This window comes from Leuciscus leuciscus (genome assembly GCF_965113295.1).
Source record: "Leuciscus leuciscus genome assembly, chromosome: 16".
NCBI lineage: Eukaryota > Metazoa > Chordata > Actinopteri > Cypriniformes > Leuciscidae > Leuciscus > Leuciscus leuciscus.
The window spans coordinates 20,640,559-20,665,180 of NC_138740.1; the positions used below are offsets into that span (position 1 = coordinate 20,640,559).

Consider the following 24,622-nt stretch of genomic DNA (forward strand, 5'->3'; position numbering starts at 1 on the left):
AAGCAGCTCACTAAGGCAACACACGAGACCTGTGTACTCTACCATCAAGAAACTTTCAGGAAAGTTTGCCAAGCCAGCGAGACCAGTAAAAGACAGGGATGGTAGAATGATGCCAGTTGAGGAAGGGCAAAAGAACAGATGGGTGGAGCATTTTGAAGAGCTGCTCCCCACCAGACATCCCGCCAGCCGCCAGTGACCTACCAATTGTCTGCAGTGCACCTACGAAGGAAGAAATCCACAGTGCCATCAAACAGTTATAGAAAAACAAGTCTGCAGGACCGGACAGTATACCTGCAGAGGTGCTGAAAGCTGATGTACCTCATCAAGGGTACCTCATCAAGCTGCCAAAGAAAGGCGATCTCAGTTGTTTCTCAAATTACAAAGGGATAACATTACTGTCTATCCCAGGAAAAGTGTTCAACAGAGTTCAACTGCAAGACCAAAAAGCTGGTTTTAACAAGGGCAGGTCATGCACTGAACAGATTGCAATATTACGCATTATCTTGGAGCAGTCGCTGGAGTCGAACTCGCCTCTCTACGTCAACTTCATTGACTATAAGAAGGCGTTTGACAGCGTGGATAGACTACTGTTAAGCTACTGAGATGCCATTGAGTGCCAGAAAAGATCACAAACATCATCAAAAACACTAATGAAGGGATAACCTGCAGGATAGTTCATGGCAGGCAACTCACAGACTACTTTCTAGTATGAATGGGAGTGAGGCAAGACTGTTCAATATTACCTTTCCTGTTCCTGCTGGCAATAGACTGAGTCATGAAAAAATCCACACCTCAGAATAAAATGGCATCCAGTGGACATTAGGGACACAATTGGAGGATCTCGACTTTTCTGATGACCTGGCCCTTCTTTCTCACACCCAACAACAGATGCAGGAAAAGACCAGCATCGTTGCAGATACCTTAGCAAGCCTAGGTCTCAACATTAATAGAGAGAAGAGCAAGGCACTAAAGACCAACACAGCCAGAAACGGCCAACACGCTTGGAGAGGAGGCGCTAGAGGAAGTGGACAGCTTCTCTTACCTTGGTAGCATAATTGACAGGCATGATAACAGATGCGGATGTGAGAACACGAATCAGCAAAGCGAGAGCAGCTTTCCTCCAACTGAAGAACGTTTGGCATTCCTCTGAGATCAGCATCAATACCAAGACCAGGGTCCTCAACACCACTGTGAAGCCTGTCTTGCTGTATGGAGCTGAGACCTGGAAAACCACCAACACTGCCATAAAGAGAATCCAGGTTTTTCATCAACACCTGCCTCAGAAGGATCCTCAAGATCCGTTGGCCAGACAAGATCAGCAACGAAGGACTGTGGTAACGAACAAAACACCAACCTGTGGAAGAGTTTGCATCCTCCAAAGATGCTGGAGGTGGACTGGACATACCTGCAAGCCTTGCAGACAGCATCACAAAGGCAAGCCCCCACCTGGAACTCCTAAGGGAGGAGGAAGATGGGCCAACCTGTCGTGTGATCTGTAGCCAGACTTGAGGAGGATCGGCCACACATGGGGGCAGCTGAACGACTGGCCCAGGACCGAGACATCTGAAAAAACTTGTTGAGCCTATATGCTCCTGATGAGGCCACAGGCAGAGAGAGCGAGAGACAGAGAGAAAAAGGGAGAGAGAGATGATTTGCGATGCACTAATTCTAATCTAGCCAGCAGCCATATCACCCTGTAGCCCAAGACTGGTTGCCCACTGAAGCTAAGCAGGGCTGAAAAAAAAGCAGGGTCTCAGAAAAAGCGCTATATAAATGTAACGAATTATTATTAATTATAATTATTAGTATTCAAATTAGAATGTGTCAAATCCTTAAACTCTAGTGAAAAGTAAACCTGTAAACTTACGTATCTCCTCATAGATAGCAGAAAAGGATCATGGGTTGTGATAATAGAGCGTATAATTATTCATAAAGCACTAAAGGACTTGGATCAAACTTTAGGATTTAAACAACATAACAGCTGGGAAAATACTGAAGATTAAAGTGCTTTACCAAAAATATGTGATGCACTAAGTGTATCTTGCCTCTTTGGTTTCCATTGTAAGTAGGCTACATTACTGTAAATGTATTCGTGTTTTGTTCGAATTTTACTATTCATTTTAATAGTAACCTACTCAAATACTATGAACCCTAATTTCATTGCACTTTTTCGACCCTCTGAATTGCATTACTGATTGAGAACATTGAGATGAAACTAAGTTAAATGGATGGAAATTAATGGATGTTACAACATAATGATGAAAACATTTCACTGTGTCCTTATGGTAATATTTATAGGCTATTGTATAATTTATAGGCTATTGTAATAGCCTAGTAAATACAGTTAATCTGGTGTTTTAGATCATCAGAAATATATGTAGCCATTAATGTCAATAAGAATAATGAATAACCAAATCAAATAATAATAAAGGAAAAGGACATTGTAAATGGACAAAGAAATAGCTTGAGGGCAGTGGACCCATTCAGATTCAGCTGATGCAGAAAGGATAGCGATTTACTAGAGTGAATGAACCAATTATGGTTGAATAAATTACATAATACACATTTTACGATGAAATGAAAAGACAGACGGAGGGTCACTTGGCATAACCGACAATGTGCGTGCGTGTGCGTGTGTGTGTGTGTGTGAGAGAGAGAGAGAGAGAGAGAGAGAGAGAGAGAGAGAGAGAGAGAGAGAGAGAGAAGGCACAGGATATTTGATTTGGAATAGTCCACATACAGGAAAGAGGGGTGGCCTGACAAATGGGGAGAATAACATTTCAGTAGGCTATAAGATCTAACAACAGGCTATCGGTGCCTGAAATTATGCAAATGTATATGTGAACTAATAATCAATGTATTGGAACATTAGGCACAGCCTGCATTAAGACCAAAGGGAACGTTGTGTGGTGGTATTATAGTGATGGGAGGTCCGACTCTTTAGCGATTCGGTTCTTTTAAACAATTCGTTTCAAAGTAGCGGTTCAAATACCGATCAGCGCTGTCTTGCTATTGAATATTGCTATACCTTTTTTAAGGTACACAGGCCTACTTTCATTTGCATATCTGGTTTAAAAAGAATAATGTGTTTTTTTGCCGAGTCATAGCCTATAGTCAATCTGCATCCAGTATGTATGTTTTATTTGTAACATATCTTTTATTTGGAAAGCACCACTTGGACTTTTCACCCCATCCGTCAAATGACGTTTGCATCACGTGCATCAGTGACAGCATTATAGGCATACTACATATTACTATTTATGCGATATAAATATATATATTGTAAGATACAAGTTGTATAGTGTAAAAAATGGTAACTGTGTGCTGTGCTAGTTCCGAGTGAGTTGCTGGATAGAGTCCGTTTTAGTGAACCGCTATAACCGATTCATTGAAAAGATCCGACTCAAACGAATGATTCGTTCAGTGCGGACACTTGGAGGCGCCCACTAACGTTTCTGTGACAATTGATGGAGCGATTTAGGGAAGATGGACTTTGATAAACCACGGCCACACAATTAGTCTGATGAATTCTTCTGCTTTCTAAGCTCCTTGTATGCCTGATCCCCATCTACCGTTGCAGACTCCTTGCAATCCAAAAGGTCTGTTCCATTTAAGAAAAGGGAGCCGGCACTTTTTTTGCAACATGCTGTGCACATGACCAGCTCTGTCTTTTGAATTGATGCTCTAATTGATTAAACCTTTAAACCACCTCAGCTTTCTTTTATTAGGGACAATGGCAGCGGTAACGAGTCCGGAAACGACACCTCAGCCCCGGGTCTATTTTCAAACACCTCCCGGTACCGAAGAAGAAGTGCCACAGAAGCAAGGACGAGTGACCGTAAAATATGACAGAAAAGAATTGAGGAGGCGGCTGAATTTGGAGGAGTGGATAGTTAGCCAGTTAATGAATCTGTACGACTGCGAGGTAGGACAAAAAACACTGTCATTGCTTTGACCGCGTGCAATCCTTTGTTGCAAGGAATGACAGCTCTTTCTTTACAGTCCTCGTGAACCGGTATCCCCCTCGCTCCATTTGTCATGTCCATTTTGCGCGATAGTTGCCTTGCTTTAATAAATCGATAGATTATTAAGTGTAGCATGGCATCTTTCAATTCTTTGTCTTTATTTTGAATCGATTGTTGATTTTATGGTTATGCATTTACACATGGAAGGGCGTGGCATTATAGAACTACAGACAAAGCCATAAAACAAAGGTGAGCCTCTTGGACAGGTGCTGCGAGGAAAAAAAATTGGAGCACCTAATGATTCCTTTATGCATAATGCATCTATTCATATTTCATCGAAAAGTGGGCTTGCCTTATTTGTTAATGTGACGGATCTATATGAGGATGGAGCTCCAGCTGCATTAACAAAGACATGGATTCCAATCCCAATATATTTATTTCTACAGATGCACAAAACCCAGATATTGCTGATTAGGATTTTGATGTCTATTTTACATATATACAGTAGGTGACACTGGTCAGGATGGGTTTTCTGTCTTTCTTTTGGCCCCCTGGGATGTTTGGGATCACCCTTCTAGCCATTGTGATGATGTCATCTGTTCAGACATGCAAAGCATGCTTCACTTTGAGCTTGACTTAACCTCCAGGGCTAATATAACTGACCTAGATTATGTGGTGTAAAACTAGGCAGCTCTTGAAATGAGATTGTTCTGTATGCGCTTTTCAGCCCAGCGGTAGGCCTCATCCTGAGCTAAAATCTGGCTTTGGGAATTCACATTTCGCTTTGTCTCATTGACACTATACAGAGTAGCCTGAATCCTTTGTATTTGTTTGAAAGCCTGCTTTTCTGGTGATACGTATTAACTCTGACTAATGGTTTCTGATATCAGAATACTACAAATTACAATAATATTCATATAATAATAAGATAATAGAAGCACACATATTTAGACTTGGGAAATGTCTTCTGAATCCCACAGGTTATTCATATATTAATGTGGTCTGACAGGAGAACTCGTCCATTATATTGCTAGTCTCAGCGATGTTTGGTCCAATTAGGTTGATGTTTAGAATGCCCTGAGCAAAAACTGAAGAGAAATGTTATGTTTGTACCTAAGAGGATAACGATGCACAGTGACAAATTACACAATCACATTTTTTTTATTGTGGCCTTTTTTCTGAGTAGCACGGACAAAGGTAAGCTCAAATGTATTTTTGTTTAATGGTTAGATCTGTGGCTTTCAAATCATTTCCACACACCACTGCACTGAGACAATGTTGTGCCAATAATGGCTGTGTTTTACAGTCAGGTGTACATTGGACATTTTTTTCACTGAGCTCACATTATTTAAATGCAAGTGTGTGATCTGGCTGGGTGATCTTGGCTACTTAGTAAATAAATGAATCAACATACACAAGTATTTATACTATTGTTCAACAGTTTGGGGTCAGTAAGATTTTGTAATGTTTGTTTAAAGGCTGCATTTATTTAAACAAAATAAAAACAGTAATATTGTGAAATAGTTTTTCAAATGTATTTTATTCCTGTGATGACAAAGCTGAATTTTCAGCATCATTACTCCAGTCTTCAGTGTCACATGATCCTTCAGAAATCATTCTGATATGCTGATTTGCTGCTCAAGAAACATTTCTTATTATTATCAGTGTTGAAAATGGTTGTGCTGCTTAATATTTTTGTGGAAACATATTTTTTTCATGATTCTTTGAATATAAAGAAAAAGAAAAAAACATTTGTAACATTATAAATGTCTTTACTCTCAATAAAATGTGTCCTTGCTGAATAAAGGTATTAATTTCTTTCACCAACAACCAATCAAAATAAATAAATTTAAACCCATACTGACCCCAAACATTTGAATGGTAGTGTATCTTTAATTAGAATGTAGGAAATCGGTTGCCTGGGACATCAGTCAGTTATACATTTTGCAGTTTTTATACAAAAGTATGTAAAATAATATTATTTTCTGCTAGCCTGATTTGGTTTGACAGTGTTTTACTCAATATTTCAACTGTCCAAAACACATACAATTACTTATAATTAGATCTAATATTTTTATTTGTACTATATATATATATATATATTGTAATAAAAGCTGAAAATTGTATAGCTATATTATAACTCCATGACAGCTATAAATGTATAAACCCATGACAGCTATAAATGTATAAACCCACTGAAAATGATGGAAGAGGCATCAATATGCACTCTTTAGTAGGAGAAGGTAAGAAGGTGTCAGTAGGCCTGTGCAATCCACATTAATGTGTCCTGATTTGGCCTCAGAATGCCATGATTGACCAGTCAGAATGAAGTATTCTAAAGAGCCAATGCTATGCACTTCCCAGTCCTATTACTGGCTCCTGAAGTGCTGCACTAGTCTGTAAATATTAAATGAATGTGGTGCACTGACCTCCAGCTGATCACTGTGATTAATAGATGCAGGAGAAAGTGTTTTAATTCACGAGTAGCACCACTGGGAAGCTTTTGTCAGTTGTAGTGTGCTAGAGCGACTCTTCAAAATGGGTCAGTGTGAAGGGTTTTATAACAGACCTGATTCTTAATGACTGCAACAGCACATACACTTGAAGAAAAACTTGCGACAATTCCCTCCACAGCAACTTTCCTCCCCCGTCTTCCTCAGCACACATAAACTAGCAAAATAGCACTGCAGGAAACAGCAAAATGAGAGTAAATCTCTGATGGAAAGCTCCTTTCTGTGACTGCAAACTAGCTGCAATAAGACTAAAAAATCCGGAGTTGTACACAGCAGAGGTTGAAGCTCTGGTTGTGCTCTCATTCACTTATTGTGTCTCAATCTAATAAGACATCAGACAGCATGGTGTGGATATGGTGGTGTTGTCTTTGTAAGCCAACAGGAAGTGAATGGATATTGTTTTTGTCACAAGCATAATGCACACACAATAAATCGCACATGGACATGAGGATCAACCCATCCTGTTGTGCAGAGAGGATGTCATGCACAAAGGCCAGAGATGGCTTAATTTCTGTTCTCAGATGAAAAATGCTTTGTGACTGGGGCAGTTTCCTTAAAGGGATAACTTCTTATCTTCTCTACCACTAAAAGACACATAGTAGTACCTTAGAGATAGTCCAACAAAAAAAAATGTTCCAAACCTGGACTTTCTTTCTTCTGTAGAACATAGAATATATTTTGAAGAATGTTGGTTACCAGTTTCAGTTCCCATTGACTTCCACTTCCGTTCTCTTTATTATTAGCCCTCATCCTCTCCTCACATTCTGTAACAAATCCTTCCCTTGTGGGTCAATGTAAAAAAAGAAAAAGAAATTTGAGTTTCGGGTCAGAATTGACCCGAGGTAAGGATGAGTTAACGTGGTGCAGTTTTATCATCTGTCACTTTAAATGCTTGAGCTCTTTATAGCAGAATGGATTCTGATCGGCTGTCAATGTTTTATTGTTCATCAGCTGGAAAAATATCATTATGAAAGTGATTCCAGCGATATTGTTCCTCTGTGCTGTTAAAAAGTCATAATTGCGTGATATAGTCGCAATTGCGACGAGTTCTAAAGTCATAATTGCGTGATATAAAGCCAGAATTGAGTTTATATCTTGCAATTCTGACTTCTTTTCTCGCAAGTCAGAAAAAGCCAGAATAGCAAGATGTAAACTCACAATTGTGTGAGAAAAAAGTCAGAATTGTGAGATACTGTAAAAAGTGGCAATTATCTTTAAAACAAGCTTCCATAAGTTCATGATCTGACCGCCTTTCTGTGGCTTGTGAATTATTCACATTCACTCTTTATCACAGGAGCCCCCATTAACATCTCTCATCAGTGGTTCTGTATTTTGCAGGAAGATGAGGTGCCTGAGCTGGAAATAGATGTGGATGAGCTTCTGGATCTGTCCAGTGATGTCGAGAGAGCCATTCGAGTGAAGGTATAATCAGATTTACTAGATTCCGTTCGCTTCAGATATCTCCCCCTAAGAACATTACACAAGACTTTCACCCCTCTCTGCTGAATTGCGCTCCAGAAAGCGTCATCTGCAGGTGGTTTGACAGTAATCCTTCCAGTCGCAAGCTCTTTTTGAAGACTTGACGCTTCAGCAGGAGATTTATTTCATCATTTTGTGTCAGCTTTCATTTGTACACAGTTGGAAAAACAGCAGATTAGTCTGAAAGTCATTAAGTCTCCATTTCCATTTTTGTTTTTCAGATGCTGCTGGTCGACTGTTATAAGCCTAATGATGTAAGTTTCATTTGGAATATTAATAGCATTAGCAATTAACTTCATTACAGGAAGTCGTGTTATTCTCCGAGCCATTGAGTCTCTGGAGAGAAATGTGCTTTTTCTCGCCTTAATTCTCCTTCTGGCCACCTGCAGGACTTTGTGGCGGCGCTGCTGGAGAAGGTCAGAGGGATGCAGAAACTGAGCACCCCACAGAAGAAAGGGGAGCTGACACCATGAGGTCATGTCAGCTCCTCCCCCCACCACAAAAACAACCTGTCACTCCAAACCCAGAGGAGAGATGCAGGCATGCAGACCCAACCACTAAACCACAGCGTCTGTCAAACGGAGATCAATGATACGAGCCCAGCCAAGCCAACCTCAGCTACAGGTTGACCAACTGTTTTTACTTCGTCTTAGTACTGTTTCAGCATATCTTACATGTAGAGAGTTTGGTAGTGTCCCTTTAGCTTAAAACCCCTGTGGTGATTTAGGGAAAGGAATCAAATGGTTAATGTTACGGTTACACTGTTCACTAATACACTTTTTTTTTCAGCCTCGTGACTTGGCTTGATGTGTCTGTCTGTAATCATATAGGAAGTTAGAACAAAGCTGATTTCTTTGTACCCCCTTTTTCGACGGTCTCTCGCATCTGCTGTCTTTCGTAAGGGGCGAAACGATTTTTTGCAGGCCAGAAAATATTAGTTTTAGATATAGGGTTTCAGATTTTAGGGTGTGTTGATGTAAGTTGGGAAGAGGGAGGGGGATGAGAATTGTGAACTTGTGTTTTTTGTAAGCCATTTTTAATCTACCATTTCTAGGAAGAAAAACACACACACACACACACACACACTCACACACAAAAGGTCTGTGCTTAGTACTACTGTTTTTAAAAATCATTTGACTGAGGAAAATTAAACTAGTTTGAAGTTCTTTAAGGATGAAGAGTAGCAATACTGATTGAGTGAATTTGCCAATTTGTTACATCTGATATTTTTACTAACTTTACAAAAAAGAAGACTATGCCAAATTGTGATGAAGGCTATGAATGAAGATGCTTTGGTGGTGTAGGCCCAAGGTCAATACTAAATCAAGCTCAAAGCCCGCATATCTTTTGTAAATAAAACGTTTATTCAATTTCAAGTGAACACTTTAAGAAACTGTTTAGAACTTGTTGGAATGGCAAAAACTGTACTGTGTGCACTCTCACAACCAAATACATGTAGTAAGGCTCTCAAATAAAGAATGGTGCTACATACATGTCGACGTCATTCTTTTTCTAGAAAGGTAAACATCAAAAAAACATACTGAAAGTGTGATTACCGAGCTTATTCTGTTTATTTAACCTCTTGAATAACTGAAAAAGGTCTTTAACTTTTAACACCTGAAATTGCTATGCAGATACAGCAGTGTTTGGGCCCACAGATCTGTCACTATAAGTCAGATCTTCTCTCAATGCTCAACAGTTCTACTTCAAAGATGAGTGTGGCTCCACCTAGAGGAAAAACAGCAGAGATTTCAAATGTGAGACAAAATGTGGTCCACCATTGTCCAACACAATTTTCAAAGATAATATTTGAAAATATTCTCTGCTATAATTGTGACAGCAGCTTTTTAAAATAAAGTGGGAAATAAACAGAAGCAAGAGTTTATGTTTATGTAATTTCTTTTGGCATAATCAATTAAGTTCATTTTTTATTTTATGAATAATATTAAATGTATTAATGATGTATTCATTTGAAAGTTTGCTGAGGCCCTTCAGCCACGTTTAAAAGTATATAAATGTCACTGTGTAAACAAACAAAAAAGTGGCATCAGCGAGGATATTTGCTAGATATTTTCTCAGAACTAACTTCACGTTTCCTTTTTATCTAACTGGTGTATTGCATATACTTTTTTATTGTGAAAGACCTGCTATAGATCCCTAACAAGTAAAGCTTTAGTCTTTTTTCTTCCTAGAAAAAATATAAAGTGTTAATGTGCTTGATATCAGACTCAATGTTGGATTGGACTGTGCATCATCTTACCTGGAATTTTAGGTGGTGCTCCTCTATCGCCATAACCTGTAGTTTATAAAACAGTCATATATGCTTAAAATATGGACTGAAAATCATTTTCTTTTCTTTTTTTAAACATATGAGACATATTACTTTTCCATAACATACTCACCAAGCTCAGAGGGAATAACCAGCTTCCTCTTCTCACCCTCACACATCCTAAGAGGAAAGAAAAGGAACGACACATGCTAAATGGGCTTTTTATAAAACGAGACAGCAAAGATATGACAGGTAATCACATGGAGAAAGGGAATAGGACGTCAAACTGGAGCTCATTTGCAGAGCACTAGGCCACAGCACCGACACATGCAAATATATTTAATACAGTTAAGATCTGGAAATGCAGAAGAACTGCTGCTCACCCCAACAAACCCTGATCCCAGCCCTTGATGACTTGTCCCGTGCCAAGAGTGAAGGTGAAGGGCTGATTCCTTGGTATACTGCTGTCAAATTCTGTCCCATCCTCCAGTTTCCCCTGCACATAAAAAAAGACAGTTAAAATAAGACATTTTTGGGGATGAATAACATTTGGGTCAGAGAAGTATGACACTTACAGTGTAGTGCATGTTCAACACGTCTCCCTTTCGGGACTTGATAGGACAGTTGTCCACTCTTTTCTTGATTCCGATCTGCAGCTTTTTCTTTTCACCCCCCTGCACAAGTGCCATGGGGATGGACATCAGAGTGACCGCTAATAACAAATTCATCTTCATGTCTGTGGAAAAAAAGACGACAGAAATTAATCTTGGACCGCTACAATATACCGTAAGAGTGTTAATCTGTGTTCATGCGCAGGCTCGTTATCGTTTAACTGATTCAGTAAATAGTTGCGTCAGAATCAGTAGACCTCTAATAGGCAAGGCAAGGCAAGTTTATTTATATAGCACTTCATTTCATGTGCATTTCATACACAATGGCAATTCAAAGTGCTTTACATAGAAGAAATTAAAATAATAAAAAGAAATAAGAATAATTAAAACAGGCTTTAAGCCTCTAATAGGCTTAAAGTAATCTATAAGGTGCATTTTAACTAGCAAAAGATAATCATACCAGTTTTTGTAACGTGCTGGGTTTATTTTAGAGGAAGTTAATTGGATGACGGCTACGGTTTTCTGAGGAACCATGTTTACTAGGATTTTTCGCAAACTGTATCGTGTTTTATAGATTTAGTCGCCTGTAAAGAGAGACGCCAGGGATAATTTTCTTTTTGCAGTCCTCTGAATGCTTAACTGATTAATTAAAAGATACATTACCTGTATAATATACTCGTCCGTCCCGAATCTCAGAATGAGTCTATCATTAGGAAGTGACGTCAGCGAGCGTGGCTTCCTTTAATCATTACAAATTTCAGTACGTCAGATTATTTTAGAGGTTTAAGAAATAAAAAAAGAAAACCAAATGTATTTTTAATGCATTGGATATTTACCTTAATACTATGCCGACAAACAAGACGTGGCAATATTATAGGTAGCTTCAAGGAAATACGGGTTTCGTTAAACGGGACTTTTATTCTGTTTCCCGCTCAGATGAAGGAGATTGCACACACGGGGGCGCTATTTCCTCATGAATTACTTTCTTATTTGTTGCCATACAAGAGCTTAAACCTTTGTTATAAACTTTAAAAACACGTTTACAATGTTATTTTCTAAGAAGAAGCGTTTAAGAAGAAAAGCGTTTTAATGAAGATAAGGAGTGAAATTAGTTAGGAAATCTTTATTTGTGTAGTGGAAGAAAAGCGTTTTAATGAAGATGAGGAGTGAAATTAGTTAGGAAATCTTTTTTGTGTACTGCAAAGTATAGGTCTTAAGGGTTTTAAATGAACACCCGCCAACCCGCCAAATGCGGGTAAAAATTCACTTTGGCGGGTAACGCTGTCAAATCACTAGCCAATTTGGTGTGTTAGTTTACTTTGCTGGGGAAATTCGTGTAAGCGAGTCATCGTGATCTATTCTACGGATTTCTGGCTTACTTGAGTTTACACGTCACTAAGCAACAAATAACGGCGTGCTTGTTCACTGCTATTTAAGCAATAGTGAAGATTAAAAAGCATTTGGTTAACAGAAAAGACATTGCTATTTCCCAACATCCTACATGTTCTTTGTACTGTGTTGAACTGTCCACCTAAAACAGAGTTTTTGCTAAACTAATTGCTAAATGACAGGATTTTGTTTGAATAAGAAATGAATGTATGAAATCCAAATTTTAATATAAGATGTGACCATAGTTAATAGTTAATTTCTCTCTCTCTCTTTTTTTTTTTTTTTTTTTTTTTTTGGCTAGTAGAAGTTCTGAATGGGCGGTAACTTAAAAATTTAGAAGCCAAATTAGCCGGTGGGTGAAAAAGTTCATTTCAAACCCTGGTCTTATGTGAGCAAAGGAGATGTAGCTATTGTATAATGTAGGCCTACTGCAAAATGCTATAAGTTATATAAGTTATAAATATCTTTATACCATGCCTGACAAAAGTGCTGATAATATTTTGTATTCAATAGCAACAAGCTCTAAATAATTTGCCCTCAATGAAAATTAGATATTTTTAGATTATTTTTTTACCTAACTCGTTTATCACATTGATTTGAATAAGATAATCTTGTACCATATTGATGTAAAATACAATGAAAATATATTCCATACTTCAACAACATGAAGTTAATTAAATACTACATTACATCAATGTTTCCCAGACTGCAGGGGGTTCGTGAGTTTAATGAAAAGCTATTAAGTATTAAATAATTAAAACAATTAAGATTAAAATAAATAATTTTAAATAAATCAAAACATTTCCTAAAAAAAGATTGTTTACCTGCATGTCATGTGATTTCCTAAAAAAAAGATTAATGTTTACCTGCATGTCATGTGACTATTATCCAATATCAGAGAACCATGAATTTAATTTTATTATTATTGACTTAATTTTATTATTGACCTAACTTATTTAATACAAAATTTAGGGGGTATTTATTTTAAGTAAATATATTAAGTCAAAGAGATTCAACTGACACAAAAGTTGGGGAATCCCTGCATTGCATGTAATTATGAAATTATGTGAATTTGTAAATTTTTTATGTGTTTGAAAGACAAAAGCCTTCCAGGGGCAGAAATACATGGTTGAATGACTCACTGAATGATTATTCAAACAATAATTCATGTGTTCGCCAGGAGCTGATTAGATATGCACTGTTGCGATGTTGAGAAAACACTTCTTAAAGTGAAATGATTTCTGTAAATCCAGTGGACAAATGCTGTGTGTGTCTCAGTGTTCAGTGATAGTCACATGACTAATAGTGGCTGGTCTGTGTGTGCAATTCCAAAAACCTGGAAGATCTTCGGAACGTATATAAGCAGTAGTCTTTTATAGAAAAGAAAATGTAAAATAAAACAAAGAAGTAGAAATCAATGAATTATGAATAATTTACTACCATCATGGAAATAACATGTAATCCTGTAATCATTAGAAAAGTGTATTGTCTGATTTTACATGTACAATGATCAGTTACAACCAGCGCTGAAAATATAATTGGGGCACACCACATATGCAAAACATTTTTTTGTTCTTAAAGGGATACTTCAGGATTTAGCATTAAGCTTTGTATTAGTAGAAAACCTGTAGTATTTTCGAATTACCGTGCTTTCCACCCTCATATCCCCCTGAGACGAGAGATTTAAGTTTTTTTTGTCTGGAAAAAATCCTCCAATGACGCAAAAATCGTCATTTTGCGTCATCAGAGGATTTTTTGGCCAGAGGCTAAAGACTACAGCCAGTAGGAGGGGCTGTCCCGCATGTTTTCAACCCGCCCATAGGGGGATCTCACTCACAGAATGTACACATAGTTCAGCCGTCTTTCTTTGGAAGCTAAGCTAGCAGGCTCTTGTTCTGTGGAGAAAGCTGAGTAGTAGGAGAAAGCTGAGTAGTAGGGGGGTTACCATCCTCTTTTTCCTGGACATGTCCGGCCGTCGAGATCGTCCAAAATGTCCGGGATTCGGCTTTTGCTTTCTGCAGTCGCCATTCATTGTTTACATGCACACCTTTTGTTTCAATCTAACTGAATTCATTCCGATTGGTGAATCTGAATGTAGTGTTTACATGAACGCTAAACAAGTGATCGGTTGATGTGCGTTTTAACATTGCTAAGAAAATTCCTGCTCCTCCGTGAGAGATACGAGACCGGTGCGTCTCAGTAATCACGCCACCGGCCTCGCGCCGTTCTCCCGCGCCCCTCAGCCTCGTCCTGCTCGCCACAGTAAACATAATGAATGGCGACTGTAGAACGCAAAAGCCGAATCTTGGACATTTTGGGCGATCTCGAAATCCCGGGCAAACTCGTCACGGAGTCTCACTAGTAGCCTAGCCTTGTTGTTTTCAACTGCGCTCTCGGTAGGCGTGGCTTGGGAGTGGCCTCGTAGGGCAGCGAAGCAAGTGCATTCTGGGAGTTGTTGTCTTTCATCCACATAAGCCAAAAATTAATTTTCTGGCTTTTCTCAGTCTAGAAAGCTCCAAATTCAAAAATAATTTCACATTTCTTCTACATAAATGACCTATTTTAAATACACATTCATCTTTCCAGAGGTGAAGTACCCCTTTAATATATTTTGTATGTTGTTCAATAAACATATTTCACTACAGGCTTTACAGAGTTAAAACTACAAGTGGCAGAAATCTTCTCAGGGAGTGTGGCACATATGCAACCTCCACCCTGAACAAAAGCATCATCATAATCACTTCATTCATCTCTGTCTGAAGGTTTCTCATTTCAATCCCATGAGTCACATGTGACTGTACTGTATGTGACCGCAATAAAAAAGATTTCCGTTGCTGTGGGTGACCAAAGGTGGGCAGACAGCCTTCTTCATTCTATCATTTGACTCTCTCTCCTGTGGCTTGTTTCAGTGAGATGGACTGAATGCAAATGAGTCAGCTGCTCTCCCCAAAATTATCTTCTCTTTTTCCCCCTCAACTGTCTTTTACTGCCCCGATAAATCACAACAAACTCAATCTATGGCCGCCGGGCGTGTTGCATTAAATGAATAAATTATTACAGGCTTCAGCAGATGTGCAGTAATCATGCTGTGACTACCAAATGTCGCCATCACAGATTGATTGTTGGTTAAAATTAATTGAAGACTTTACATTCCCTCGACAATGTGTTAATATCTTATTTGAGAATTGAATGCTGCTCTACATTGAGGACAGTGCTTGTTTGAGTGCTTGCATATGAAAGTTTGTACCTTAATGTAGCAGAACTCAAAGTGAAAAAGCAGAACTTCCCAGGTTCAGTATATGTTTACTAGAAAAGTTTTCGTGTTATGTTCTCCTTATCGAACGCAACAGCGACTGCTCGCTTTTTCCAGTGGCCTTGGTTTTTTATTTTTCACCATAGCGATTTAAAAAAGAAATGTGTTCATGTCACGAACCAAACCATAAACGCATTGTGCGATGACTCACAACATACAAACTTTGATTTGAAAATTAAATAGGCCTATACAATTAAAAAGAAACCCACAACCATAAAAAATAAAAAATAAAAATATGAGGGATTATTGCAGAGTTTATTTGAAAATATTCAGTTATACAAATATACAGGTAGTTTGAGAGTGTAGGAAGACTGGATTGTGGGAAGCATATTCACTGTATTTATAAGGAAAATTATAGAGCTTATAGGGCATAATGTCAAGTGAATATTTAATTCCATATTCCTGGAGCTTGTGGTGAGTCAGTTTTGAAAGCTTTATACATTATTGTTTCTTTATGAAGAAAGTGAAAGGGATTTTTACCTCCTTAACCTTACTGTTGCACTCTATTGCATTAGGCATTTTTGTGTTTCTCTGCCTCTTGTATTAGGCTTCAGTACCTAGAAAACCCATGAACATCATCACAACAATGCTGTTTTCCTAAACACGGTGAAAGCACGAGCTAGCAGAAAATGACCCTTTCAGCACAAACACATCTTTGCGAATGACTAATCAAGTTCTGGAGTCATGATGCATTTTAATGAAAGCAACCATTAAATCCCATCTGGCAATTGAATGTGCTCTGTCTCTCTATATGGTGAAATAATGTAACAGTCCAGAACAAGAGTTATTTTTTTACTGGAGGGTATGAAGTGAAGTGTTTTAGTAATTTGTTTTGTTCAATTTCCAAACTAATCAGAACTTGTAAAATGCCTTCAGCAAATGTAACTATGCACAGACTGTGTAAATATAATGCACAATTGAAAAGATGAGAAGAGGTTTGAGCAGACGTTGTTAGAGTCAGACTTGCAGTGCTATAGTGAGAAGGTAAATACAAGCAGAAATTGAGGAAGGTCAATGGTAGTTATTGTGAGTAATGGAGCTGTACAAGTCATTGATTAGACACAGGTGACGCAGGATCTGTAATATGGTTCACATTCCTGTCGCAGTGAACCAACATGGCCCAAAGCAGACCGTGACTAATCAGGTAAGAGTACCTCATGATAAAAGTGTAAAATCTTATTGGCGGAGAGAGACTGAATTTACTGGGCTGGTGCAGGAAGCATATTGCCTTCTGTGCCCTTCGTGATAATAAATGTGCTAATGATGTCCTCTTCAAAATCTTGAGAAATAATGCAGTCCACGGAGACACTGATCTGCTTCAGTGGCTCTGAAATACTATTTTATGGCCAAAAGTATCTGCGGCTATCCTCAGCCTTTAAGCAATCCAATCACAAGGGATACACTTTAATAATCATTTTATTTTAAGTCACAATGAAATACAAGTTATATGAAAAATTTAAAATAAATTGTAGGACGGGACTTGGTTCTATGCATCAGTTGTTTATTGGATTCTGAGATGGACGAGCTTGCAGTGGCGGCGGGTGATTGGAAAAGTTTGGCATTCGTCTCCAGAGGTAAGTCTGTTGTTTTCACTGGAAGATCCAGCTGATGAAAAAAGTAAATATATACATGGATGAATCGTTCACAATAAGATCTAAAACAACTAAATATGGGTGATTTAAGGGTGAATAGGGTGATGGGCGAATTTTCATTTCATGCTGGGTTTAATAATAATTAAATAATATTAATTAATTTAATAATATTAATTATAAATGAGATGCATTTATTTTATATTTATCTAAATAAATAAATTTAATAGAATAATTTAATAAATTAATAATATAATAAAAAATAGGCCTTTATTTTGTTTCTGTACTGTCACTAAGCAACTTAATAAAATATTGTCTGGAAAATATTTCTAGTGTTTCTAGATGTATAAACCTGAATAAACATTTTTAATTGGTCATACTTACTTCTATAGTGCTTTTCACCATGAATATTATTCCAAAGCTGTTATAGAGTTAACGTTTAAAGTTCTACAAATACAACTTTTTTCCCTCTCACATTTTCCACAGACCCCCTAGAACAGTGGTTCTCAATCAGGGGACCAGAGATTTTAACTTAATTTTGAGGGCCTCAAGATGACTTAAATTATTTAAAATAAGACAAAACAAGCATTGAAGGGGTCATGAACTGAGAAAAAGATTTTCCTTTAGCTTTTGACATTTGACATACTAAGCATATCCTGTAAGGTTCAGAACTGGAAACTTCCTTGTTAGTCCAAATGGAATTAGTTCAAAAATTAGTCCGTTGTGCAATGTGTCTATAGATAGGTAAAAGACCACCTCTGCAGAAGAAAATCAACACCTACTTCATCACTGCAACTTTGGTCACGCTCACTGACGGGTTTATAATAGATTTAGAGGGAGCTAGGGCAAACAACAACACAACCCTTAGGAAAATTAATGATGGTTTAATATAAAACCAAGATCCACGGTTACTTTAGTTAAACCATGCTAACCACAAATTAACCATGGTTTTGCTACACAAACCATAGTTGAACCATGGAATTTATACTGTAGTAAAACTGTACAAGAGGTAATCAATCCACCCAAAAAACATGGTTACTACACTATAATAAAACCATGGTTAAATTTCATAAGAAAAAAAAAAAAAGACTCATGATAATGCATGTTTAGTATTATGATTTTTCTATAAAGATATTGTCACTAATTTTGACATTTAGGCAATTTAGAAAATATAGTTTTGTTAAATCTAGGGCAAGTCATTTTAAGATAAAATAATAACATGTTCATATTGTAACACTTTAAATTAAACTTAAATAAATGTATATTATGTGCAAACAAATAACAATGAGGTGGTTATTTTGCAGCAAGGTGGAGACAGTTCTGTTCACAACAGTAGACATGCTGATGAAATGTGACAGGTACAAGAAAATTTGCGAAAAAAGTAAACACACACACACACACACACACACACACACACACACACACACACACACACACACACACACACACACACACACACACACACACACACACACACACACACACACACACACACACACACACACACACACACACACACACACACACACACACACACACACACACACAAGTGAGAGACAGAGCGATATCAGGGAAAATGAAGAGACTGAAAAGGAAAATTGAAGTGAAGGTTATATTATTTTGCATGGCCCCAGCCTAAGGATTTAAACCTTATATATGTGATGGCCATACAAAAAATAGGGTTGTCCGTGGTTTCAGAATTTGTTGTGGGTGTATGGGATGGCCTGGATGAGTGAGATTTCCCAGCCTGAAATTTTGTCCCAGTCCGGCCCTGGTGGTTTTTCATTCTGGATACATTCACTAGCTAACAAAATTTGAAATGCAAGTTAAATTTGTATTATTGTATTAATATGATGTGAGGTCCAGTTACCAGCCTGACACTAAAACAGGTAGTAGTAATGGCTACTTTTTACTTAAGTACATGTCAGAGCCCATACTTCTTTACTTTAACTTGAGTAAAAAAAAAAGTAGTCCGTAATTCAACTTTTACCAGAGTCTGTTTTTAAACATGAGTATCTGTACTTCTAGGATGTGTGTCTAGGATGTGTGAAGGATGTGTGTACTTTTGCCATCTCTGATCCTAATGCTAGGAAAGTGGTTATATATTTTCATCATTGTGAATGTCTCAGTAGAGCATTATTTGTTTGTTCACTGTGGATTCTTTGGTAAATCATTTGCAATTTCGGCGCAGGCTTTGCAAACAGACTTTTACGATATGGACTCGACAGTATTGCCACAACATTAAAACTGGTCACAGATAAGGCATTAGAATTAACACAGTGATTTATGATATTTAAAGGGTAACTAAACCCCTGGTCAGAGCCTGACTCCACCCACTGGCAATATTTGAAAAATGCTGGAAAAGTGGGCAAAGCCCAGCGGAGGGGGGGGCGTGCATCTGAGACGCGTCTCTCTGTAGGCAAGGGCGTGGTTAGCTGGTACCCTCTGACGTCACAGGGTACTACAACTTCCAATAGGAAAATTAATAATAATAATAATAATTCGTTACATTTATATAGCGCTTTTTCTGAGACCTCAAAGCGCTTTACATAGAAGGGGGGAATCTCCTCAACCACCACCAATGTGCAGCATCCACTTGGATGATGCGACGGCAGCCATACTGCGCCAGAACGCCCACCACACACCAGCTTACTGGTGGAGAGGAGACAGAGCGATGAAGCCAATCATATGGGGATGATTAGGAGGCCATGATAGACAGAGGCCAAGGGGCAAATTTGGCCAGGATGCCGGGGTTACACCCCTACTCTTTTTCGAAGGACATCCTGGGATTTTTAATGACCACAGAGAGTCAGGACCTCGGTTTAACGTCTCATCCACGTCTCATCCAAATTAAACTGCAGTAGCCACCGTTCAACCTGAAGAGGGCAGCACTCAGATGTTTTTACACCATATATTGTAGAATTAAAACACTTTAAACCCAAATGTCAAAAAAATTTACTTGAATCAATGAACAGCATTAATAAAGCCCCAGTCTTACAGATCATTAACTAAAAAAAGTTGTTTTAGGGTTTAGTTACCCTTTAATGATTAATGTACAGTCAGAGGTTCTTTGTCTATGTGTCAGTAAATCAACCCGTGACTAAACGGTCAACTTCACATTGTTTCTCTTAGTAGGATGAAAATAAAATGTTATTTAAACTGTGGTTAAATTATATATAGAAAGCAATCAAGGAACCCCCTTTACAATCGACTCAAAACTCTTGTTTTAATCAACGAATCTCTTATTTACATTGTGTTTGCACCATGGTTTGCACTGTTAATTATGATGAAAGCTTTCGTTAGTGTGCAGAAATCGAGTTACAATGATGAGAACACTGCATTCACGCACTCAACATGTCTATGATCGGCTACATGCTCATCACTGCAACCTTTCATGCCACAATCTAAATATAAGGCCATAGATCTAAATATAATGCTATAATCAACACTTTTCACGATTAGTTAATCTTGAGAGCTGTAATAGTAAAAACGGGCTTAAGTTTTTGAGAAAGTTCCACATGTAATACTTATTTCATATGCACAGATGTTAGCCAATCACAGCAGTGGGCACTGAAGTCTCACAGCAGACACGCCCCTTCAAACAGAGCGTTTAAATCAGAGGGCTAAAATCAGTGTAGTAAAAATGCATTTTATTTAAAAATTATGACAATTTTTCATTTGTAAAAACCATACTAACATTATAAGTGCACTCCAGGAAACATTATAAAACGATAAAACAATGCATATCATAACCACTTTAAAATAAGCTAAAACAACTAAAAATCTAGATATTTCTTCGTATTTGGTTATTGTTATAAAAAAAATAGGTTTGTATCTTTATGTATTTTTTCAGCTATACCAAGCTCTAAAATATTTTATTGGGGAGAATTTTTTTGAGTGGCGGAGCCATCACATTTGTTGTGAACATCGGGGAGGCCTTTGAAGTCAAAAAGGTTGAAATCCACTGCTCTAGAACCACCTTTCTACCCATATAATGCAAACCCTAACCGTTTTAGTGACATATCTGCATGTGGTGTATCCAGACTCATGTGACATAAGTGTGACAAAAGGTTCCTGAAATAAACTGTGAATCTGAAGCACAAGGACCTGCAGAGCAATCAAAGACCTTTTACCGAATCTCTGCCGATAACTCCCACTTGTCAGCTACGTATCTGGGATGAGGCAGCATTAACTCATAAGGTATGACCTTTTCCAATCAGACTATCATTATATTCTCATCACAGTGAGAGCTTCTCTTCCATAAGACATAAACAAGGATTGCAAATTGGACTGTATACACTCAACTAGGCAAATTAAGCAAATGGCTGCATATTCAAGCCATACAAATGAAGCCAATTAGGCATTTGCATTCCACTGAGTCGAGGCAGCTTCTCTCTGCCCCTTGCCTTAACTCGACAGGGTAGCAATGTGCCCACAGACTAATCCAATGAGAGGGTTTCTGTCTTTCCACCAGCCCTGCAGCCCTCCGATCATGTAAATCAAGCACGTAATGATGACAAGGCACAAGTCCAAATGAACACGAGAAGTGGATGTGGTTTACAGATTCAGGCATGGGAGAGCAGGACCAAGAGTCGAGCCCTGGTCTCAAACAGCTTGTTCAATTCCCAGCGGTACAAGAGCTGCCTGCCCACCAGTAGAGGGATGGATGAGTGGACTCGACTGCCAGCTGCCCCCGAGGATGAGAGGAAACAAACTGAATCTCACTCCAACCAAACGCAGACTTCCATAATCACCTTCCTCTCAGCGCAAGGGACAGACAGAAAGACCAAAGCTAGTCCAAAGAGCTGCGAGGCAGTGTCAGATCTTCAGGCGGACAGATGGAAGCAGTGGATTAATTTCCAGGTGAACAGCCGTTATCTCGCTGATGGATTTTGAAGAACTCCCAGAAAACCTAAGATCATGATGAAACAAGGAGGCTGTGCCCGAATACCCAGACCTACTTTCATAGTATAGGCCTGCACTGAAATGGGGGGAAGAAAAGAAAAAAGAAAAAAGAAAAAAACACTATCTACTGATGAGCTGTCTGTAGGCATTTCTAAGTTTGTCCTCTCCACGTTTTGGGAAATAAAAATAATTATATTTCAAAAGCTTCATTTTGCCTGGCCAATGGGACTAGCACCCACTTACCAGCTTTTCTGCAAATCAGTTATGACTACTGGGTGAACGCTACGCCATCTAATTAATATGCATAAGCCATGCTGACAACTTAGCAGCTTTTCGGCAAATCAGTTACGACTACAGGGTGACTGCCATGCCACCTATTTAATATTCATTAGCCACTCTGACAGCTTGCCAGCTTTTAACTGTAAGCACTGCATTAAAACAAATATACAAAAAACCTACTCAAAACGTAAGATACAACCATAATTCCTTTGAAATTTACTAAGCTGTTAAATAACTTAAATAGGTAACACTTTGTTTGATGGTTCACAGACATTCTACTGTAAGCCCGTCTAAATTGGTCCAATGGCGGTTTCCGATTAAACGGGTGAAGGCCTCTGCGCATTACTGTCTTTCTGCGTGGCAAAGTAATTTAATTCCATTTAAGCTTCCATCTGACTCCATTTTATCACGACCTTGAATTTAGGTTAGAATGCCAATAGTTTAATGGACTTTTATAAAATAGTTTAGCAGCACATTTGATTATTCTTTTCAAATCTTTACTTATATTTTACCTGTTCATATTAGGAAGCCTAGCCGCTTTGAGGTGCCTTCTGTTTAACGCAGGTCTCACGATCAAAAGCTTGTCAGTTTGGTCACTAAACAGAGGTAATTGGCTATATACCTGAGAGGGTTGCATTCACGCTTACACAAACAAAGATACTTTGGTATAACCCACATGGAATTACATACACTTGAATTTAACGTAACGTTTACTTCAGGCAGAGGTATGGCCACTACTACAGATAAGTCAATCAACTTTACTTCTCTCATAATAGCTTTGGATTGGCCATGCCGTGGTTTCCCACATACACTTATCTAAAGGAACATTAAATTAAAACAGAGGTAAGACACCCAAATTTAGGTTGGTCAAGCAGCATTTTTTGCTGTCCTAAACGGAAATTCACTTTTTGTCTTTGCAAACCAAGTACACTTGAATTAGTGCCAAATATTAGTAGTCACTAATCTGACGCAGACTTGCGGTAACATACGAATCCTATGAATGTAACAATTTATTATGTCAGGTAAATGTATCATGCCAATTTCATAATCATTTCGAAGATAATCAATACAATAACACCAATATGCTCAGAGATAAAAAGTAAAAGATGTAGGCTAAACCTGACATTTAGAAAAAATACATAATGCTGAAGTCTTTGAGGTCCTTCAACATTATGGGCTGATCTGAGTTATAGAATCGCCCTGTGCCTCTCGTTGCATTTCTTTATATAGATAGAAACTTCTTTCACATGGAAATATTTGCTAATAATGGTAATTTGCATTCAGAGTTTACACCTTTTGGAGACACACCCTCCTCTGTGTGCAAGTTATCTCTAAACTCTTAAGAACTTTTTTACCTTTTGGTTTACTTCTTTGGGAATGAGACATTTGTACCAGTCACAACTGAGACATTTTAAATGATACCAAACATGTATAATACAGTATGATAATTATTCACATTAAACCATATAGATATTTGGGTGAATTTTGGTGATCTCAGCATGAGAGAGAAGGAGTGGGGGAAGAGGGAAAGAGATGTATCTGAGGTGAGACTTGCATCTCAAATGGTGATGCTAACTTCACAAGAGAGAGTTCAAATGTTAATTTCCTTTGTTTTCTCAGAGAGTTGCCCTTTCTTCCAGTTCTTCCAGTCTTACACTACTAATTATAAGTAACTTCACAACTACATTAACTTATACCAACCCAAAACCTATAACACCCAACCGTAACCTAACAGTCTACTACTGTCTACTTACTCTAATGAGAGTTAGTTCACATGATGTTACAAAGTTACTCATAATTAGTAGAATGTCCAAAGTGGACCATCGCAATAAAGTGTAAACCTTAAGGAACATGGTTGCATTCTTCAAATTTCCAGCAGAAAATCTGTCATCTGTGTGTTGTTTGTCTACTGTATGAATACAGAGATATACAGGAAAGTACATTTAGATGACAAGCAAAAAAATTCTATATTTTTAAAGGGCTTTTTGGACAGTAGCATTGCAGGACTACTTTGGAATCGACTGTGGCTTCATTGAGACTCACTGATTTATGCAAGAGGGATGTGTAGGATAACCCCAAAGGCAAGGAGAAAAGGCCAGAATTACAGAGCTTATGAATATTTGGAGACACTGTGGTATTACAGAGTGGCAGGACCAGACTGTGAATATTCATATCTAATTCATCACTGTACCTACAGCCAGGTGTAGACAAGGGTTCCAATACTTTCCTTGAATACATGATAACAGAGCTCTAACAGCCCGAATGTACGTGGAATAATACGGCGGCCTTTCAGGGTTATAGTGATAAAAG

The 24,622-nt window shown here is 38.1% G+C and overlaps 2 protein-coding genes across 2 annotated transcripts; one reads left to right on the top strand and one right to left on the bottom strand.

Annotated features, from left to right (window-relative positions):
• The first annotated feature begins 3,409 nt into the window (after positions 1–3,409).
• On the top strand, positions 3,410–9,448 carry ppp1r14ba (protein phosphatase 1, regulatory (inhibitor) subunit 14Ba). Its single transcript, XM_082140511.1, has 5 exons — positions 3,410–3,599; positions 3,729–3,925; positions 7,817–7,900; positions 8,179–8,211; positions 8,347–9,448. Exons 1-5 carry the CDS (start codon positions 3,554–3,556, stop codon positions 8,428–8,430), a joined length of 444 nt encoding a protein of 147 aa, XP_081996637.1. The 5' UTR covers positions 3,410–3,553; the 3' UTR covers positions 8,431–9,448.
• fkbp2 (FKBP prolyl isomerase 2) lies at positions 9,301–11,651 on the bottom strand. The gene is made up of 6 exons (XM_082140512.1): positions 11,501–11,651; positions 10,802–10,962; positions 10,610–10,722; positions 10,360–10,406; positions 10,218–10,253; positions 9,301–9,685 (listed from the first exon to the last, which is right to left on the bottom strand). The coding sequence occupies exons 2-6, from the start codon at positions 10,958–10,960 to the stop codon at positions 9,624–9,626; spliced, it is 417 nt and encodes a 138-aa protein (XP_081996638.1). The 5' UTR covers positions 10,961–10,962; positions 11,501–11,651; the 3' UTR covers positions 9,301–9,623.
• Positions 11,652–24,622: the final 12,971 nt, after the last annotated feature.

What these genes read in the sequence shown, in the direction of transcription:
- ppp1r14ba (XM_082140511.1), top strand. Translation starts at nt 3,554, where the DNA reads ATGCCTGATCCCCATCTACCGTTGCAGACTCCTTGCAATCCAAAAG. An exon ending in GACTCCTTGCAATCCAAAAG is followed by an intron (nt 3,600 to 3,728) that starts GTCTGTTCCATT and finishes TTCTTTTATTAG; the next exon opens with GGACAATGGCAGCGGTAACG. An exon ending in TGAATCTGTACGACTGCGAG is followed by an intron (nt 3,926 to 7,816) that starts GTAGGACAAAAA and finishes TGTATTTTGCAG; the next exon opens with GAAGATGAGGTGCCTGAGCT.
- fkbp2 (XM_082140512.1), bottom strand. Translation starts at nt 10,960, where the DNA reads ATGAAGATGAATTTGTTATTAGCGGTCACTCTGATGTCCATCCCCATG. An exon ending in TGTTGAACATGCACTACACT is followed by an intron (nt 10,723 to 10,801) that starts GTAAGTGTCATA and finishes TTTTATGTGCAG; the next exon opens with GGGAAACTGGAGGATGGGAC. An exon ending in AGCACCACCTAAAATTCCAG is followed by an intron (nt 9,686 to 10,217) that starts GTAAGATGATGC and finishes TTTTTCCTCTAG; the next exon opens with GTGGAGCCACACTCATCTTT.